At 33.6% G+C, this 13,523-nt stretch overlaps 2 protein-coding genes across 8 annotated transcripts; both read left to right on the top strand.

Annotated features, from left to right (window-relative positions):
• Positions 1-1,260: 1,260 nt before the first annotated feature.
• On the top strand, positions 1,261-7,856 carry LOC107953646 (uncharacterized). Of its 7 annotated transcripts, none has more exons than XM_041097166.1 (8): positions 1,318-1,638; positions 1,759-1,963; positions 2,056-2,179; positions 2,275-2,615; positions 2,919-3,995; positions 4,089-4,188; positions 6,551-6,792; positions 7,153-7,856. In XM_041097166.1, the coding sequence occupies exons 1-8, from the start codon at positions 1,556-1,558 to the stop codon at positions 7,228-7,230; spliced, it is 2,250 nt and encodes a 749-aa protein (XP_040953100.1). In that variant the 5' UTR covers positions 1,318-1,555; the 3' UTR covers positions 7,231-7,856. The 7 variants fall into 7 exon arrangements, with proteins under 7 accessions (XP_016744503.1, XP_040953099.1, XP_040953100.1 ...); XM_041097167.1 differs by having other exon boundaries at positions 1,321-1,638; positions 1,762-1,963; positions 6,593-6,792; XM_016889016.2 differs by having other exon boundaries at positions 1,325-1,638; positions 6,593-6,792.
• A 1,397-nt stretch (positions 7,857-9,253) lies between these two features.
• Positions 9,254-12,214, top strand: LOC107953645 (single-stranded DNA-binding protein). The gene is made up of 4 exons (XM_016889013.2): positions 9,254-9,711; positions 9,893-10,119; positions 10,840-10,940; positions 11,741-12,214. Exons 1-4 carry the CDS (start codon positions 9,448-9,450, stop codon positions 11,818-11,820), a joined length of 672 nt encoding a protein of 223 aa, XP_016744502.1. The 5' UTR covers positions 9,254-9,447; the 3' UTR covers positions 11,821-12,214.
• The last annotated feature ends 1,309 nt before the right edge of the window (positions 12,215-13,523 follow it).

The following is a 13,523-nucleotide window of genomic DNA, read 5'->3' on the forward strand; positions in this document are numbered from 1 at the left end:
TAATTTGCTCCTTCATTAGGTTGTGGATTAAAGAATTTTAGAACTTGAAGCTACACATGAGCTTTCGACGATATGGTACGTGTAGATATGGCTGTGTTTTAGGCTGCTGTTGAGATTTCTGAGTAACCCTTCAATAAAGGTAACTGTTGGCAGCAAATTCTTTAGTAGAGAAGTAGAAAACCAAAAGCTAGCAGATATATATAAGCAGAACACCCACCACTACCCGGTCTCCTTCAATGAAATTCCTGATGGATGTACTTGGTATGAGTTTTGACGCAATGCACAGGTAATGTTTCTCATGACATGATCAAACTCAAAGTGTAGATGAGCTACAATTGATGAAGAGTTACATTCATGACTTTGACAAGCAATTTTATTCTCAACTTCATGCATACAGGAAAACATCCAGTTGTATTTGGCCCTTAAAACTTGAAAAACTGGAAGGAACGACCAGTAATAAGCAAACAACTGATTGAGCAATATTTAGCAAGAGAAAGAGATCTAGGCTTATTTATAGGCTTATTATTGAGTAATTAAAATTTAATCGAGATAAAAGTTGAGATTACAAGTAATGAGCACTCATGGAACAGAACTCCTTGATGAATTCAAACTCCTGAAGGATGTGGCCAATCTTATCTAACAAGAATTTAAAATTATTTACAACTCTTATTTCCTAAGTAACTTAAAATAAATAAATAAAAAACCATATAAAATTATTAAATATACTTCTGTGCTTATATATAGACATTAAAATTAAACCTTATGATTTAAAAACTAATTAATACCTAAAATCGTAATTTTCGTTATCTTGTTCAAATATTGTGCTCACACATTCTTCACTAAAATGGTAATAACTTGAGCTATCAGATTTGAAATGATTCAAAGTACATTTCGAAGTTAAGAGATAACTTTATGAAGACATCTCAGCTTATAAATGTCTAGATCTCATCTCAAAAGTTATTATCACAAGTCGACTGATTTTTCAAACTTGAAAATTGACAAATTTGATAAATTGAATTTAATAAATTTCAATTCATCTATGCATGTATCATTCTTCCTTTCCTCGAAAAGATTCGTTTTCGAATTTATCATAAATGAAATGATTTAATTAAGCTATTTTCAAAAAATCAACAAATTTTTAAAAGAGACCAATTCAAATTAAGATTAGTAAAACATAATATTTTTTTCTTTGTATGGTTTCATTCTTTGTTTCCATTCTCTTTTTAAATATGATCGAACTCTCTAAATTTACATTATACGAATTTTCACTCTTCAAAATTGAAAATCGGGAGATCTATATACTCGGCACTGGGGCTACCCCTATCCAATATAATAAATTTTCGGCCTGGCCCTTAACAAGCCCAAAGCGAAGAGCAAATTCTGCACTGATGTTAGGGGTGAAGAAAGCGAATCATTAGAAGAGGCTCAATCGTTCTTGGAGCGGCAAGAGATCTTAAAATCCACTGGAGAGGGCGAGGCGGAGTTCAATAACATTCTTCTTCTTCGTTTCTCTTTTGTACAGCGAAGATATTATTTCTCCGATAAAGGAAATAAAATGGCCGACGATCCAGAGAAGAGGTTTCATTCGATCATGGACAAGCTCTTCCATTCTTCTAAATCTACCACTCCCTTCTCCAGGTTCCTTTTTGTTTCCCTATTTGCTTTTAACTTCTGATTTGTTTCCTTCTAGTTGATGAAATTTCTATTAAACTACGGCTATTTATTTGTTTATTTATAAATATTTTTGTAATTAATTAGTAGTCCTCCGGCACCGGGAACGGGAGGACAAAGACAACTATTACGGGCGAAGAAACGACCCGTTCCATCGTACACTACAGCAGTGGAAAAGCCGCAGCACTGCTTAGCTGCGTCTGAAGCTCCACTTTGCAGACCATGGGATAGAGGAGATCTTTTGAGGAGGTTATCAACTTTCAAATCCATGACTTGGTTTGCTAAGCCCAAGGTTCCCTCTCTCTATTTTGACTATACACTTTTATAAGCTTTTGGGTTTTTATTTAATAGATAAAGAGATGATCATGTTTTCCGTTGTTTTAGGTAGTAAATGCTGTTAATTGTGCTAGGAGAGGTTGGGTCAATGTAGATATGGACATTATAGCCTGTGAATCATGTGGAGCACGTCTCCTGTTTTCTACTCCATCTTCTTGGACACGGCAGCAAGGCATGTCATCCATCAGATATTCCTTCACTTTGAACTAATAGTTCGAAAAATCTGGTATTTGTAAGGCTAAATTATTTAACTTTTATACTCTTCAGTTGAGAAGGCAGCCTTGGTATTTAGCTTAAAGCTGGATAGTGGACACAAATTGCTTTGCCCTTGGATTGATAATACCTGTGATGAAAGATTGGCTGAATTTCCTCCTTCTGTGCCTGCTGATTTAGTTGATAAATTCCGGGAGAGATCCGACTCACTCTTTCAACTTATAGCTCTTCCTGTTATTTCATCTTTGGCCATTGAATTTATGAGAAGCCCTCAGCTTGAACAATTTCTCAGACAACCCTTAATGCTGGATTGTCTGAAAGGGAATGCTGAATTTTCTCATTTAGAAAGGATAGAAGATGGTTCTGCAGTGGATTCTGCCAACTTGTATTATCAGGTATGTAACTTGTTTCTCATTTTGGTTTGGGATTACAAGTACATTAGGACTGACAGCTTTTGCCAGTTTCAGTTGCATAAGTACGTGTACACTTAAACATGCATGTTTGTTTTCTGAAACTTTCTTCTACTGCATTTTCATACCATTCTACCTGCTTTCTTTTAAAAGGAGTAACAATAATCCAATGGATTCTCCAATTGATGACTGTACAACATGTCCTGCATTTTTTATTGTGGTTTTGTCTTTTATGGCTTCCTGGATTTGTGTTGGTGTTGAAGACTGATGAATCTGAAAATGTTGCAGGCTCAAAAGCTTTTAAGTCTTTGTGGCTGGGAACCACGTTCACTACCTTATGTAGTTGACTGCAAGGATGGTCAGAATCAGTTTGTTAAAGATGCTGATATTTTGAGTTCATCCCAGGGAGTTGATTATGGACTAAATTTGCATCTCAGCTTCCGTCCAACTGATGAAAATGAGAATTTGGAGGCAAATAAAGACTTTGAAAATTCTTTTGGATTGCAGTATGATCCCAAATCTGTTGTTTTAGATTGCAGGCTTTGTGGCGCGAGTGTTGGATTATGGGCTTTCTCCACTGTCCGACGGCCTGTAGAGTTATTCAGATTATTTGGATGCGAGGAAGTCAATCCTGGAGTCCGCGATTCTGGCCATGAAAGCAATGCCTGTGAGGTTCCTTTTAATAGTGGGTCATCATCTATGGAGCAATCTTCAAATTCAAAATTAACTATAGCTGGGGGTCCTCCACCAACACGACAAAACTTTAAAGCAAGAATCTATGTACCTGTTATTGGCGAGAGTTTAAGGGCTAGACTTTTGTATCCAAAAAATACTCTAGTAGAATCCAATTGTAATAGGATTCCGGGAGAAATAGATTGTTTCAATAATAGTGTTAATCAGCTAGGTGTTCCGTTAGCGGACTTGAGAACTTTAAATGGAAAAAAAGATGGTCAAGTGAATTGTAATTCTAAAAGCAGTGATCAGTCTCCTTGTTCAAACTATGATGTTTGTTCAGGAGATGATACTTTTAGAAACGTCACACCGTTGGAAGGAACCGACTTCACTGCAAAAGAAAGTTCTCCTTATACTGGTATAGATGATTCTAATATTGGGGGTCAAATAGAGAGTTCTCAGAATTTAGTCCTAGATTCTTGCCAAAGTAATAACTTTCCTGAAAAGGTAGACAATGATAGAACTTGCAACTTAGCAGTAAAGAACTCTGATGCTATGCTTGTTGGTGAGTCTTCTGTTATGACTCAAGGTGCTAATGTTTCCCCTAGAAATGAAGGAGCTGAGGCTAATGATTCATCAGTTATGGTTACATCTGAAAAGTACTATCCAGAACAAAATGCAGAACCAGATAAGGTTTGTGATAAAAAAAATTGTTTTTCTAATCGAGACTCTACATGTGTTGCCTCTTGCTTGGAAGCTGATGTAAATGTTGATGGCACAAACAAGATGCACTCCAGAGAAGACAAAACTTGTTCCAACAGCGAGGAAGGAGTGATTGCTGAAGTCCAGGCTGTACAAAACAATAAGGTCTTATCCTGTCCCAAAGGTAAGCATTAAAGCAGTATTGTTTGTGATCAATAAGTTTTGTTCTCAGTGTTATTGGAAAGGATCTTTAGCAAAATGAAAGTTTCACTTATGCTTTTTTTTTTTTCCTCTTTCTGTGTTGTTAATTAGTTCCCTTTGTTAGGGGCTTTGCTGGGCTTTTAACTGATTATTGTTTATTGATAATGAAGTTAAACTTTTTTTTCAATGGGAGAAGATGCTGTTCACTTTATGTTACAGGAAGTTAAATTAGGATATGATATTTTTTAGTGCTCTGATTACCAGCTGATTAATATGTGATTTAGTGCTCTAATTTGCCGAACTCTCCTTTTCTGTTAGTGTGATTGAGTGATTCTTGTTTATATACTCATTACACATTATTTTTTTTCTGTCCTTTCGAATTGAGTTCTACGTACCAAGTTGGGTGTTTGAGTTGTACTATGTTTCCTGTTTAGAAGTGTGCAATAAGCACAAGTTGGAGACCTCTAGAATTTTCTAGAAGATATTTGAAACATATGAGCTTTGTATGTACAATTGAGCAGAATTTTCAACTTCCCTAGTACAGTATAGCCCAAGGAGACCAACTATGTTCCTACATGGAAGGAATAACTTCCCTTCAGTCTATCATGTTGAACCCAAATCCATAGATAATATCAGATGGACTGAGGGAAGATTATTCAGTGCTTCTCTATCCCACTTTTCCATCTGATGTGTTGTCAAGAATGTCACACATTTTTCAGTGCTCCTATGCTCCTGATTTGATTCCAACTTTACTTTTCAAGAATGGACTTATTCAAGATGCTTGTAGGCCTAGTTGGGTTAGACATTTATAGCTTATAGTTTTTGCTTGTAGACACCAAAATGGTTCTGTAGTTTCTTTTGATCAATCAAGTACCTTGTTGAAAATTAATGCCCTTGTTAATAAATCTTTCATCATTTGTTACTGCAGAAGGTACATCCAAGGTTTTATTGATTTGCTCTTGCATTTGCTAAAATATTTTATGTAACCTTTGTTCTAGTTTAGAGGTGCTCATGGGCCGGGCGGCCCGACCCGGCCCGATGGCTCACTCGAAATATGGGAGGGTTTGGATAAAAATATAGGCCCGAAATATGGGCTTTGGCAAAAAAATGTGGCCCGATTAAAAAAGGGCCCGGCCTCGGGCACCACTTTTTTGGCCCGGGCCCAGCCTCGGGCACCACTTTTTTGGCCCGGGCCCGGCCCGGGCTCAGCCCGAATATAATAAATATTTTTATTTTTTATTTTTTTAATTTTAAAATACTTTTTTTTAAATTTTTTAAAGTTTTTAAATTTTTAAAAAATACTTTTTTAAATTTTTTTAATTTTAAAATATTTCAAAATACTTTTTTTAATTTTTGTTTTAATTTTTAAAATAAATTTTTGGTATTTATTTAAAAAACGGGCCGGGCCGGGCCCGGGCTTATGATTTTTTCCTGGGCCGGGCCTGGGCAAAATTCTAGGCCCATATTTTGGGCCGGGTTGAAATTTTTCTGGACCCGGCCCAAACCCGGCCCGGCCGGCCCATGAGCACCTCTATTCTAGTTCTCTAGGTATAGAATGAGAGGTAGATCTGTTGTTGGACGGGCAGACAACATGCTAGAGTTGTCATGTAGAAGAATCTTCCTAGAACTGCACCTTGATGAATTAAAAGAAACATAGCCATCAACTTATGCATTTATCTAGATATGATGTTTGAAAAATGGTACTTGATTAAATTGATGCTAGGTTACTGGGGTGGTGATGGTGGTTGAGGCTATCTTCATGAGTTGCTTTCAACTTAATGGTGACGGGGTTTAATATAATTTCTATTTTATCTTTTTTTTTTCTTCTTGGAATTTGCGACTGAACAGTTTAAAGTTCTTACTGGACTGATAGAGGACAGTGCTCCAAGGTTGTGAAGGCAATAATTAACTCTGATTGCACTCAAACACTTCAATTTCACTGGGATGATATGTTTATATTCATTGACAATTATCTGTCTTGAACGATTTAACCTGCAACAGTGTCTTGTTGTGAAACTTTGCCGCAAAGTTAGAATTCAACTCTTTTGTTTTTTTTTCTTTTACTTGCGTAATAATGCCCTGAGTATGTTGTACTTTAAACCTTTTGTTGGATCAGCTAGGAGCTTTTGTGATCTATCTCATGCTAGTGCTACCTGGAAAGGTTGATCCAGTAACTGCATGGCTTTTTTTTTTTCATTTCTTTTTCTTAAGTCCTCATTAGATCTTTGCAATCCAGCTGGTTAGTAATGAAGTATGTCTTTCTTGATATGTAACTTATATATGGTCTATGTGTTTGTGGTATTTGCAATTGCTATATTCCTATTTGTGATTTCATGATTTTTCAGTTAATAACAAGAGTGAGCAACTGATGTGCCTCCATTTTCCAGGAAAGGATCTAAAGCGACTACATATGGATAAAATATCAGAGTTTGATCCGATCAGGCAGCACAGGCATTTTTGTCCATGGATTGCACCAATGAGTGGTGGGGCACCTGGATGGCAACAAACATTATCTGCTTTGCTTTATGGGAAAGATTTTCCTCATTCTTCACCTGTGTATTCTACTTCAACCGTCTCCATGATTAAGGTAAGTTGAAATGTTACTTAGTTCAAGTAATGGAGGTGTTGCTGTATATCTTGTTCTGAAACAGAAGTATATATTCATATTAATTTGTAATCGAGTATAAATATGAATTTGGTATGCTTGCTGTTAAGAGTTTTTTTTAAATTAAAAATTGATTTACTGTGCTTACCCCCAGTTCTACCATCTTACTCTAATTTTTGAATCTGTTGTAAAATTCAGGCTTCATCCATAAAGCAGTTCGTTATAGGAACTGTTGCTTAGCCTTGATGATTAAAATATCCTAAGTTTTTGTTTTTACCGGATTAACATCCTTAGCTTTACCATCCCTAGAGGATTATAATCATCCTAGATTTTATTCTGCAGGTTGATGATCCCATTGCCTCAGTTAGAAAGCTTTTCATGTCCCCTACGGCCAAAAGAACTAAAATCACTCGAGAATGAAGCTAAAGTAGTATTTGTACCTACAAGCATTATCGTGGTATGCATCATGAAAGAGATGGAAGATTGAACTCGCTCATTCTGTATGCGAATAAGGAAAGCACACATATCTTGGTTTCTACCATGTGAAACATAGAAATATATTGTTGTATCCATTGGTGGGCTTTGTGAAATAGTACTCCAGTTTGCAGCCAAATTATTGCCGAGACAGCTGAAATTGAATGAATGAGTTTTAAAAGTCAATTTTGGGGAGTTGGGAAAGTTTTAAGATTTAAATGAGTCGTTTAATTTTAGATGATAGGAGTGGTAAGTGTTTTATTTCCAAAAAAGAAAAGAAGAAAGCATGCATGCATGCAAATCGGAGTACATCAAGATGAAGGCACAATTTATGATGACCACCTTTGAAGCCTCTTCTTCAGCCACATAAGAAGAGATGACACAAAACTGGGGATAATTTGAACTGTTTGAGAATGGAAAAGGGGGGGGGGGAGATGAAATGAATGTTAGGGAGTAAGGGAAGAGGTTGCAGAGTTGCTGCTGTAATTGTGGGGAAGAAGGATATTGTAAGAATTTTGGCTCCTCTCATAACTTTTCTTTTCTGTGTTCTAAATCTACACTGCGTTCAGAGAGTTCTGCTGCTTTTGCTTCACGTAGCTCTATTCTATTATTTTACCTATTTTTAATTGGGTGACTCTCCAAATTAGCTACTAGTATGTCTCTTTAGGTTCCCCAGTTTATATTGTTAATAATAACCAATAGTTTTCGTTTGTAAGTTTGTTTGAGTTAAAATAATATTCATTTTTATATAAAAATATAATTAATTTAACCATTATATATACTAAAATGTTTTAAATTTGGTTTAATGGTGTAAAAAGTCATCAAATTTTTTCAAAAAAGTCAATTAAGTTTTCGCCCTTTTTTTTTTTGCATTTAATTGATTATTTGAACTTTCAAAGTGTATCAAAAGGGCTTTTTGAATGATAAAGTTAACTGACTCTAATTTTTGTAGTTAAAGTCATCCCGTGTCACAATCATACACAATTATAGCATGACATGTGGCAAAAAAATTATAAAAAATAAAAATTAATAAAAAGTTATAAAATTTATAAAATTTTAATAAAAAATATTTTAAATTTATTAAAAATTAGAAAAAAAATTATAAAATTCATAAAAAATATAAAATGCATAAAAAGGACATTTAACCATTAACTTTAACCGTTGACCGTTCAAATTATAAAAACAACCTGCTAGTTTTTTTTCCAGTTAAAGTGATTATGTGTTGCAACATAGCGTGATATGTGACAAAAATTTATAAAAATAAAAATTAATAAAAGTTATAGAAAAATTATAAAATGCTTCTTTGGTAAGATAATTTTTATAATTCTTTTTACAAATTTTATATTTTTATATATTTTTATAATTTTCTTACGACTTTATAAAATTTTATAATTTTTTCTATATTTCTATATATTTTATACTTTTTTACGATTTTTATAATTTTTTTTTCTAATTTTTATAATTTTTTTTTCTAATTTTTAGTAAATTTTAAATATTTTTATTAAAATTTTTAATAATTTTTATTTTTTTATTATTTTGTTACCACATGTCATACTGTGATTGTGACACATGGTGCTTTTAACTAAAAAAATTAGAGGATGTTAATTTTAACCGTCAACTGTTAAAGATAACAGTTAAATGATTTGTTTGATGTATTTTGACAATTCAAATATCTAATTGAGTACAAAAAAAAAGACTTAATAATTTTTTTAAAAATTTTGAGGATCTTTTTTTATGTATTTTAAAAGTTTTCCAATTAGATAAAAAAAGCAGGTACTTAATTTTTATTTTTTAAGTCCGGAGGGTTTCTACATTTTGAAAAAAAAAAATTTGATATTGCATCAGAAAGTGTAATAAAAAATAATTATTTAAAAAAAAATTAAAACTTGTCACATATTTTTTCATTTTCATATTAAATAATTGTTTTTATTTAAATAAATATATCATACCAAATAATTATCCTTTCAATAATACAAAATATGGCGGCCTCTCTAGTTGTATTGTTGTAAATAAAAGGAGAAAAACATTAATTGAATAAAGAAAATTTAGAAATGTGGGAGTGTGTGAGTCATACATTGCTAGGGTTTAAGCTTTGTGTTTAAGAATTAAGCCTACTCTGCCACCGCGACATTCGAAATTTTCCAGCTCCAGCCAAAAAGGAAAATGGCGAATTCGATGGCAAATTTATCTAGAAGGGTTTATAGATGTCTTCTCTGTAACCCCAGAGCTTCTCAACTTTCAATGCCCTTTTGCACCACCACCCCGATTTCCTCCTCTGCTGAAACTTCCGACTCGGACTCTGATCCATTTTCCAACTTACCTTCTTCGCAATCCTCAACGCCCTTAGAATCTGCCAAGGACTCCAACACTAAGAGTCGTTTATACGACTGCCCGCTTGAGAATGGCTTTGATACGGGCATTTACAAGGTGCATTCATTTTCACTCTAATGGCTTTGCATACTTCTCTCTTATTAAAAGAAATTTCAATATTTCTGTTTGGTGATTTCTGGGCATTAGCTAACTCTAAAAAGAAAACAAGAGGACAAAAATGTCATATATGCTAACTCGAAGTGGTTCTTTGGCTTTTGGTTGGTTTTCCTGTTGGTAGGCAATTCTGGTTGGACAGGTAGGGCAGACCCCAATTAATAAGAAACTGAAGAGTGGGCTGTCAGTGACATTATTTTCCCTGGGGACAGGTGGGATTCGAAACAACAGGAGGCCATATGGGAATGAGGAACCAGTGGAGTATGCAAATCGCTGTGCTATTCAGTGGCATCGCGTTTGTGTTTACCAAGAGCACTTGGGAGGTCTTGTCCTGAAGCATGCTCTCCCTGGGTAAGGTTTCATTCGAAGCATATTTCATTGTACTTAATATGCGGAAATGCTTCTTTATATTCAGATTATGTCTATTTTCTTATCCTTGAATTTCGTCCCTTTTATTTGTAAAAGTTATTGTAAGGGTTAGTTACTGTGTTTTCTTTTGATTAGAAGTACATACATGCTGTAAAAGATTAAGGGTGAATGCTCTGGTATTACTAAATCATTAAAGTTATTAGACACTTATACTGAAGATGCTCTTGTAACAGTCTGTTTACATCTAGAATTGGGTAGCCTTCTTTAATGAATGTGAAATGCATGAGAAAAGGTGGCTGCAAGAATCCGGATAAAGTCAACCTTCTTCTGTCGAGAGAATAGTTGGTTTTGAAGGATTTGAGTTATGTCTGAGTTTAGACTGAATGAGAACTACTAATCAGCTGATGAAATCTAGGTAGCTTTTGGATTTTGTGCATTCCATGTTCTTGGGTGGGGAAACCGTTGCGGATCATTTCTGAGCATAACAGTTTTCTGATAGCATTATTTGCAGTTTATAAACTTAGGGCAACTAGTTCTGTTTATGTATGAAATTCAAAATGAGGTTTCTAATATGTCTCTTGGAATGGGTGAGAGTGGGGTATTGAATGCTATAGTAATCTGGTTTTGAGCAGGGTTTGATGCCTTTTAAATGCTTTCATTCTTTATCTTGATTGTAGTATATGTTTTTTTCCTCTGATGTAGCACAACTCTATATCTAGAGGGTAATCTGGAGATGAAAGTCTTTGCTGATCCAATCAGTGGTATGGTTCGACGACTGAGAGAGATTTCTGTTCGTCGAAATGGTAAGCATTTTGTTTTCTTCCATTCTATGCTTACTAATTACCTGTTTTAGTACTTGCTCTATTGAACTGAAAAGAAAAAAATGAAACCACTATACTTGTCTGCCAAGATTTTTTCTTATGTCTTTTTAGTGCTCAAATGGATGTATTTCTGATTAATATTTCATACTGCGATTAATTCCTTATTTGACAATAGCAAAAATTTAGATGTGTTTAGTCAACTGGATGAGTGATTTTATGATTAAACACTAATTTTTGGTTTACTGTCATGGGATAGATTTTGAAATCATGAATGCTTTTTGACTTTTGTTTTGTTTTTTGGCATGCCAAACTTGGAGTACTTACCTTGAATTGAAAGAAAAGTTAATAATAATTTATAATATTATTATTTTGTACCAAGAAGTCCGCAAAATCCCGAATAGCCTTATGGGTCTTTCAGTTTATGCCTGTTGGAAAAGGTATCCTTGATCTTACCTTATAAAAATTGAAAAAGGTCAAGTGGTGCTTATAAGAAGAATGTGTTCTCTTGCTTGAAATTTTCAGATTCTTTTTTTGTTTACCTTGGTTCTGATATTTAAATATTTATATTTTATGAATGTTGTGTGTCCATGTATGGATGAATCTGACCCTAGGCTGTCTTGTGCCTTACTGGTGTAGTCTTTTTTTTTTTCATCCATTTTTTCCTGGTCTTGTTTCTGCTTCATGGAGGAAATGAGAGATTTAGTCTGTTTGTTTTATTATATTATCTTTTGGGGGTGAAAAGTACTTGACTTTAAAGTTAATGTTTGTTGTGAAATTTGTAGGTCGGATTGTGTTTTTGGGAAATGTTGATAAAGCAGAGGGGCCAGCTACTGGAGAAATGAAAGGTGTTGGGTTTTTCTAGAAAGAATGGTGTTAGTTGAAGTGAAAATGTATTTGATATGGAACCAATTTGAGCAATATAGTAGCAATAACTGCGAGGGGTAGTTGGTTTATGGATGAAGAAGGCATTGACGGGTAAAGACGTGAAAGTAGTTGAAATTGCATCTAACGTTTGAAGTAGTTATGCTAATATATTACAACACATCTATTTTGGGGAAACATCTGTTGCCTATCTTTTGGATTGAACCAGCTTATCTACCCTCATTTTTTATAACAACAAAAAAGAATGGAACAGAAAACCAGCTCTTGATGGTTTAGACAAAATATGGTATGTTGAAATTGCGGGTTGTTTGTTATACTTCTGTAGTGGAATCGACTTGACATTTTAATTTGAAAAGGAAAGGCGAGGTTTTTTATGCTTTTTAAGTGCTAACAATAAAATAACCAAATGTACGTCTCATATGAGTATATAGGATTCGGCTCTAGAAAGTATGAAGTTAATATGGGAATGACACGTGATTAGAAGTGTTTGTGTGTCGGGTTTGAGTCGAGTTTAGACATGATATTAATATATTTTATGTTTTTTCAAGCTCGGTTTGGTTTGGAATGTGCTTAAAATTTTGACTAAGCCTACTCATTTGTAAATAGTTAATTCAAGTTCATTTTAGGTTTGCTCATATTATTTTTTAAAATTTTAAAAATATCTATTTATATTATTTTTAATTTAATATTTAATGATTTTTTATATTTTTTATTTATTAAAATGTTATATTTAGTTATCTTTAACATTTTTTAATGTTTACATTATAGTAGTATTATATATTACTATAGATTTAATTTTTATGTATTATAAATTAGATAATTATAGAAAATAATATAATATAAAATATTACAAACTTAAAAGTGAGTCGGGTTGGGTTTGGGCCTCAAATGTTTAAGCCTGAACCTAACGTATATTTTAAATGGGCGTAAATTTTTTTATTGAAGTCCATTTTTTAGGCCTAATATTTTTTTCTCAAACCCTCATCAATTTCTAACAGGCCTTTGAGCTTGGATAAATAACTCGATCCATGAACAGGTCTACACGTGACGTCTCGAAAAGGCACCTCCTTTTAAGACCTATAAACATCAGAACAAAACATTTCTCTCTCTTTAAGAGTTTTGAATTTTGAATTTTGATCACCTTAATCACCTACGATATAATTATAAAACGAAGCAATAGATTTGATAGTGAAATGAGAAAGTAAATATGTGTATATGATTTGCCTTATAATACAAACACTTGAGCTGGTATTGAAATTGTATAGTAAATGGATTCAAAGTAATTGAAAGTGATTTGTTACAACAAGCATAATAAGTACATGACACAAGAGTAGATGATATGGTTTCATTAGTTATGAATTATATGTTAAGAAATGTGTTTAACTTAATTATGCATTGATTCATTTTGTTTACAAATTATGTTAGTATTACTGAATTTTATTGTTCAGCATACGGTTTTATTTATTTTCATGCACAAGTAATATTAAATTTCGAAGATTCAAAAAATACGATAACATTTAAGATTCAGTTCTCAACTTAACAGAGTTTGTATAGCTTTGGATATGTTTTGTAGCAAATTAACATGTAGCTAGAGTCATTGAATAGTCTTTGAGCTTATTGGATGTTTTGATACCTATCATGTTAAAGGCTTGTTACTTGAATGTGGTCATGTATGTATGGTGG

Source organism: Gossypium hirsutum, chromosome D07 (assembly GCF_007990345.1).
Source record: "Gossypium hirsutum isolate 1008001.06 chromosome D07, Gossypium_hirsutum_v2.1, whole genome shotgun sequence".
In the NCBI taxonomy this organism is placed as follows: domain Eukaryota; kingdom Viridiplantae; phylum Streptophyta; class Magnoliopsida; order Malvales; family Malvaceae; genus Gossypium; species Gossypium hirsutum.

What these genes read in the sequence shown, in the direction of transcription:
- LOC107953646 (XM_041097164.1), top strand. Translation starts at nt 1,556, where the DNA reads ATGGCCGACGATCCAGAGAAGAGGTTTCATTCGATCATGGACAAGCTC. An exon ending in TCTACCACTCCCTTCTCCAG is followed by an intron (nt 1,639 to 1,758) that starts GTTCCTTTTTGT and finishes GTAATTAATTAG; the next exon opens with TAGTCCTCCGGCACCGGGAA. An exon ending in TTCTTGGACACGGCAGCAAG is followed by an intron (nt 2,180 to 2,274) that starts GCATGTCATCCA and finishes TATACTCTTCAG; the next exon opens with TTGAGAAGGCAGCCTTGGTA.
- LOC107953645 (XM_016889013.2), top strand. Translation starts at nt 9,448, where the DNA reads ATGGCGAATTCGATGGCAAATTTATCTAGAAGGGTTTATAGATGTCTT. An exon ending in CTGAAGCATGCTCTCCCTGG is followed by an intron (nt 10,120 to 10,839) that starts GTAAGGTTTCAT and finishes CCTCTGATGTAG; the next exon opens with CACAACTCTATATCTAGAGG. An exon ending in GATTTCTGTTCGTCGAAATG is followed by an intron (nt 10,941 to 11,740) that starts GTAAGCATTTTG and finishes TGAAATTTGTAG; the next exon opens with GTCGGATTGTGTTTTTGGGA.